Here is a 6,000-nt window from a genome sequence, read left to right as displayed (position 1 = left end):
CTTTCTTTAAAATATGGAATTCCATGGGGTATAAAACTTAAATTTACTTTTCAGTCTGTTGGTAACTTCTTTTTTTTTTTTTTTTTTTTTTTTTTGGTACTGGGAATCGAACTCATAACCTCAGGCTTGCCAGACAAGCGCCTATGCCACTGAGCTGTATCCCCAACCCCCAGTAATTTCTTTTGATGGGAAAAAAAATCTTAGCCAACTGTCCCTCAGACAAAGGACTTCTATCTAGAACATGTAAAGAATTTTAAAAAGTCAGACCCCCAAAATTCAAAGACCCAATCCAAAAATGGGCATCTGAGATGATTATATACTTCTCAGATGAAGAAATACATATGGCAAATAAATATATGAAAAAATGTTCAACATCATTGGTCATTTGAGAAATGAAAATTAAAATAACACTGAGATTCCATCTCACCCCAGAAAGAATGGCTATCATCAAGAAATCAACATGACAAATGCTGCAGGGGCTATGGGGGAAAAGGAACACTTCTCTGCTGTTGGTGGGAGTGTAGACTTGTGCAATCACTGTGGAAATCAGTGTGGAGATTCTCAAAAACTAGGACTAGAGGTCCCATTTGACCCAACTATTCCCCTTCTGGGTATTTTCCAAGAAGAATTAAAAACATTGTACCACAGTGATATATGTGCACCCATGTTTATAGCAGCACAATTTGTCATAGCTAAATCTTGGACACAACCCAAATGCCCATCAACCGAGGAATGGATAAAAAAGATGTGCTATTTTCATACAATGGAATATTACTCAGCTACGAAGAAAGATAAACCTGAGACTTATTATAGGTAAGTAGATGCAACTAGAGACCATACTCATAAGTGAAATAACTCAGACTTACATGGGTAAACATCACATTGTCTCCCTAGTGTAAGAAGCTGAAAAGTAAATAAGATCCAAAAGGTACAATAGATATAGTGAAAAGGAAAGGCACTGCCCAAAAGGAAAGAACAACTGGGATGGGGCAAAAGAGAAAAGAAGGAAGGAAAAAAGGTATGTGTATATACACAAGATAGCTAAGAGAACTGTACTACTAATTTCTATTGGTTCACTGAAAGGATCAATTATTGCTCATACTGTTTGATCAATTTTGCATGCCTGTACCCGGTAATCTGAGCAACTGTTTTGAAGATAACAATATGCAATATAACAACCATTGTTAATTTTCTATCATTTTTTTTTAATTTCCTATCATCTTGTTTTGAAATTCTGTATTGTTTTTATTTTTTTTCCTCTCTTTAAAATAAAAAACAACAACAACAACAACAAAAAAAAACCCACTTAAGTTTAAAATTTTCTTTGGCCTGCACATTTTCATGTCTCTTTCCTTTTCTTCAGTTTTGTCACTCCATAGGCCACTTATCTCTTCATTTGAAATAAATCCATCTGTATCTGTACACACACACACACACACACACACACACACTCACACACACAGCTTGCTACATGCGTTTCCACTTTTGTAACATTAAGTTGTCTGTTCTTACTGTCTTTCTCAGCGACAGGAGATCTGCCTTTTCTCGAATGGTGACTTCCCTCGACTTCTTTTCCAGTGCTTCTTCATGTTCCAGGGTGGATGTGACCTGTTTCGATTGTGCGGACCGTTTGGATGCTGTGAACTGTTTGGATGCCTTGATCCCTTCCTCACTAGCAAGGAGATTTCTCTGGGCTATGTAAGCAGCCGCTTCTTTAATCCTTTCTTCTTCTGTATCCGTAATTCCACTGACATGCAGTTGCCTAAAACATAATAATACCAAGACATAGATACTGTGGATTGCCTAGTTCTACTAAGCTCAAGGTACCAGGCCTCACACATTGTCCAGTGCCCAGAACAAACCTGACATTGAAAATGACTAATAGTCATGTGTGTAATCCCTGCACTACCGGGGCCGAGGCAGGAGGATCTCTGTGAGTTCAAGGTCCACCTGGGTGACATAGAGAGCTCAAGGCCAGCTTGGACTACATAGTGAGATTCTGCCTCCAAAAACTAAAAAAATAAAAAACCAAACCGGTAAATCAGAAAGCTGCCTCCTTATTAGTGGAAATGGTCTTCCCCTTAACAAATAATGGTCCCCATGACCACAGCAATGCTACCTGTTATGTTTCTGATGCTTTACACATATACTGTCTCATTCTAGTCACACAAGCTAAACAATATCACTTCTATTTAGACAGTTGGTAACAAGGCTCAGAGGAGTTAGATCACTTGTTGAAGGCCATTGCCCTGGTTACCTTATTATTTAAGTATGACTTAGTTTAAAATAAAACATAAAACTATGACTTTCCTTCCAGAAAAGACAACACTGCAAAATGAGACATAGCTCATGAGCTTGTGATGCTAATACAGGTCTATGAGTCTGATCTGGATTTTATAACTCTGCTGATGCAATGCATCGTCCAAATCTACTGCACAATAAATATGTTCTAAATTCGCATAAGAGGCCGGGCATGGCAGCTCACACCTGTAATCCCATCACTCAGGAGCCTGAGGCAGGAAGATTGCCACGAGTTTGAGGCTGGCCTGGACTACAGAGTGAGTTCAAGGCCAGTCTGAACTACATAGCGAGACCCTGTCTCAAAGAAAAAAAAGAGACTTATGTCTACTGGGCTTCTTTCTAGGACAGTAAAGGTTGTGAATGTGTGTTTTCAAAGTGACAATCCTCATTTGCATCTATTTACTCTTAATGAGAAGGAATGATCAAATTTCTAGTTGAAGTGCTACTATTCATAAAAATAACATTTTTATTCATTACTGATTACAGCAGAGGAGCCGTAACATCCAAAAGTGCTGTGCCTAGTACGGTAGCTCATGACAAAATTTGTGCAGTGACTGATTAATGTTGTTAAAAACAAATATTCTGATGGCTTTTAGCCTCCTTGAATACCTTTGTTATAAATTCCATCGCATGTTTTAGCGAGACAGTGTATTGATTTGTTGAAGATTCTCCCGAAACTGTCCTGTAGGCTAGCGCTAAACTGACTTGGTATTTATTTCCTTAGTGCTGGGGCTTGAACACAGTCTTGTACCTGATAAGCACATACTCTACCACTGAGCTACATTCTAATCCCTAAAGTGTTTTTTTCACACATAGCGAGAGAAAAGCAAAACACAAAACACCCCCTTCCTCCTCCTCCTCTTCCTCTTCCTCCTCCTCCTCTTCCTCTTCCTCCTCTTCTTCCTCCTCCTCCTCTTCTTCCTCTTCCCCTTCCTCTTCCCTCCTCCTCCTCCAGCCTCGCCGGCTGCTGCTGTATGTAGGTGGCCATCACAGCACTGCGAGGGGCTAGTTCTGGGTGCGCCTACCTAGCACATTACACGTGCTTCTCTGCAAGTTCATGTTCAGGAACCGGGGACCCCAGATAAAAGGCTGGACCCCGAATGTTATTTATCCCTGGCCTTCTTATCTGGACGCAGGGCGATTACGACTTAGGTCTCTGAAAGGAGTCGGAAAGAGCAACGGAAAGGGGACCACAGGACAGCAGGAAGAGGTCACCGACACCACCAGTCACTTCCTGATCCCAGGAGGATCCACGTTCCACACCACTGGCTCTGGGAGGATGAGCGCTTTGAGCACCACTGTGGTGACTGGGGTGACCCTGCAGTCGAGGTGACCCTGCAGAGCTGGGGGAGGCCCAGGACACTCCCGCTTAGCCTTCATCCTGGTGTCTCAGACACCTCCCCCTCAAGTCCCTTCCAATGTTAGTACCACCGAAATGCGCTTCTGTGAGGGAAAACTGGCGCGACAGAGTCTTGTGATTTAGTGTGAAGTTTACCTAGAAATAGATTAACAATCACGTTTCCATTGAACAAATATAAGCCAGTAACTCAAATTAAGACTTTATTTACTCCCAGTGAATAATGAATATTTTTCATCTACCTAAACCTATCATCTAGAGTTCTATTTTTTTTTTTTTAGTTCTATTTTTTTCCCAGCTCATTCAATATTTTACCCTTTCTGGGAAGAGGGGGAGGGGGTAGTGCCGGGAACTGAACCCAGGGCCTTCACACTGAGCTACATCCCCAACCCCACCCCACTCCTCTTTCAAAAATTTTTGTTTTGAGACAGGGTCTCACTAAATTGCTAAGATGCCCAGGCTTGGCTCGAACTTGTGATCCCCTTGCCCCCGCTTCCCAGAGTGCTGGGACTGCAGACGCTTTATACCTGTGACCCTTTCCTTAGCTATACTTTCCAGCTGTTGGCATCCACGGCTCCCAAGCCGGTCCAACTCATGATGTGCCGTTGGGCTCTAACCGTTCTCTCCTGTCCTTATAGGCTTCCTCCTTTACAAGGAGCACAGCTCCCTCCACGCGGGGCTGCACGCTTCCTAAGCGCTTCCTCAAGCGGCCCACGGTGGGTGCTCAACAGATCCCAGCGCCCTTTACTCTCCGACACCACCCGTTCCTGATTTCTAGCAGTCAAAGCAGAAAGGGAAAGCGCACGCACCGCCCGGAGTAAATAGGCACCATGTAGTCGCTTGGCAGATTTTCCTTCTCCTCTCCAGACGGAAGACTGCGCTTTGCTCGCTTTGTTTTGGGGCTCAAGTTGGATGAATAATCTTCTAACAGCAGACTGGAGTCTGTAAGTCTGAAAGAAAACCCCTAGCATTAGACAACACCAAAAAGTGCACATAAGATATTCAAAAGACTGATCAAAGAAAGTTTATACCAGGAGAGTTTCTCCAGAATCTTAGATTTCCAATCTATTATCTTTTATCTTTGTAAGTTTAACCAAGTAAGAAAGTTCTCAAATGCATAAATGCATTCTTAGGCGCAAAACAAAAACCAGAAAGAGTAATCTCATGGCCTTTGTTCCTTAAGGCTTCAAAGGAAAAAAAGCATTGCTTTTATATTTTTAAGTAGCCTTTACTGTTATGTTAGTGTTTGATATGTAGGCATCTGTCATAGATGGTTTTAACACAGCTTGCCTCCAAATCTTTTCAAGGGGTTGTGAAAATGCACACTTTTCTGAACAAGGACCCCAGGCAATTCTGATGCAGGGACCATAGTTTCACACTAGGGGATCTTAAAAGGTCTGTACTTACTGCAAGCATATTCCTACGTGTGAAGGACCCTGGACTTATCGGTCAGTACAGCTAGAGGATGACGGAACCCCCGGCTCAGAGAATATGGAGGTGTGCCCCAGAGCCCTCGGTGAGTGTGTCTGTCCGCCTGTGCAAACGCTGCCCCTGCACACCGCCAGGGAGCCGGCCCAAGCCAGAAACTTTATTAGGGAAGAAGACATGAGAGTAAGATTGTGGAGGAAAAGGATCGATGGGACAAAGGGGAGAGTCTGAACCTACACAGTTCTTGAATGAGAAATGCATTTGCCTATACACAGAACACTGGGCTCGTGGACTCCCCGGAGTCATCCACAGACCCAGGGTAAAAGCCCCTGGTGTGCATGACAATAGGTATCCACACGGAAACTCTGTCCTATCCTTGTAACTTTCCTGCAAATTTGCAAGTATTCTAGAAGAAACACTCATGAAGAAACACCCCTGGTCTAGAGAAGTTTTGGGGACAAGATAGGGCAGGTGGGTCGTGTGGCAGGGGAAAGCCAAGCTGCTCTGTGGAAACAAACCATTTAGACCTTGATCATACTCCGATCTCTGAAAATGATTTGGAAAAGCAAAAGGCATTACCTAAGTCAAAACAAGACAGGTCTCACATGCACGTAGTGCAAAACAGAGAGATCATAACGCAAGGGAATAAGCCACACTGCACCGAACCGGAAGGGCTTCAAGGAACTGCAGAGCGCCTCCTGCCTCGAATCCTCCGAAATGACCACACGGAGATGGAAACTTCCTCCCTCTCTGCCCAACCCGGCCAGGGGGAATAGCTAGTCCTTTTCCTATGATCAGCATTAAAACTAAAGGTTAGACTTGAAGTACAGCTTGTGGATTGGTTACCAGCTGGAAGCCGGAGTGAAATCTGTCCCTGGCCGGAGCAGAACGACTGTATTCTTTGCCCCTGCAGG

General features: G+C 43.4%; 1 protein-coding gene across 1 annotated transcript in view; it reads right to left on the bottom strand.

Moving 5' to 3' along the window:
• The window catches only part of Myom1 (myomesin 1), a gene marked incomplete in the record, with an annotated part of 124,812 nt that overhangs the window by 97,810 nt on the left and 21,002 nt on the right, over positions 1-6,000 (bottom strand). Inside the window, 2 exon segments of the mRNA XM_013518619.1 lie at positions 1,513-1,762; positions 4,468-4,608. Of these exon segments, the coding sequence (XP_013374073.1) occupies positions 1,513-1,762; positions 4,468-4,608 (391 nt within the window).

This window comes from Chinchilla lanigera, unplaced genomic scaffold (genome assembly GCF_000276665.1).
Source record: "Chinchilla lanigera isolate Chin_1 unplaced genomic scaffold, ChiLan1.0 scaffold00001, whole genome shotgun sequence".
Classification (NCBI taxonomy): Eukaryota; Metazoa; Chordata; class Mammalia; order Rodentia; family Chinchillidae; genus Chinchilla; species Chinchilla lanigera.
The sequence above is the reverse complement of the archived record's forward strand: the minus strand, read 5'-3'. Positions and strand labels throughout refer to the sequence as shown.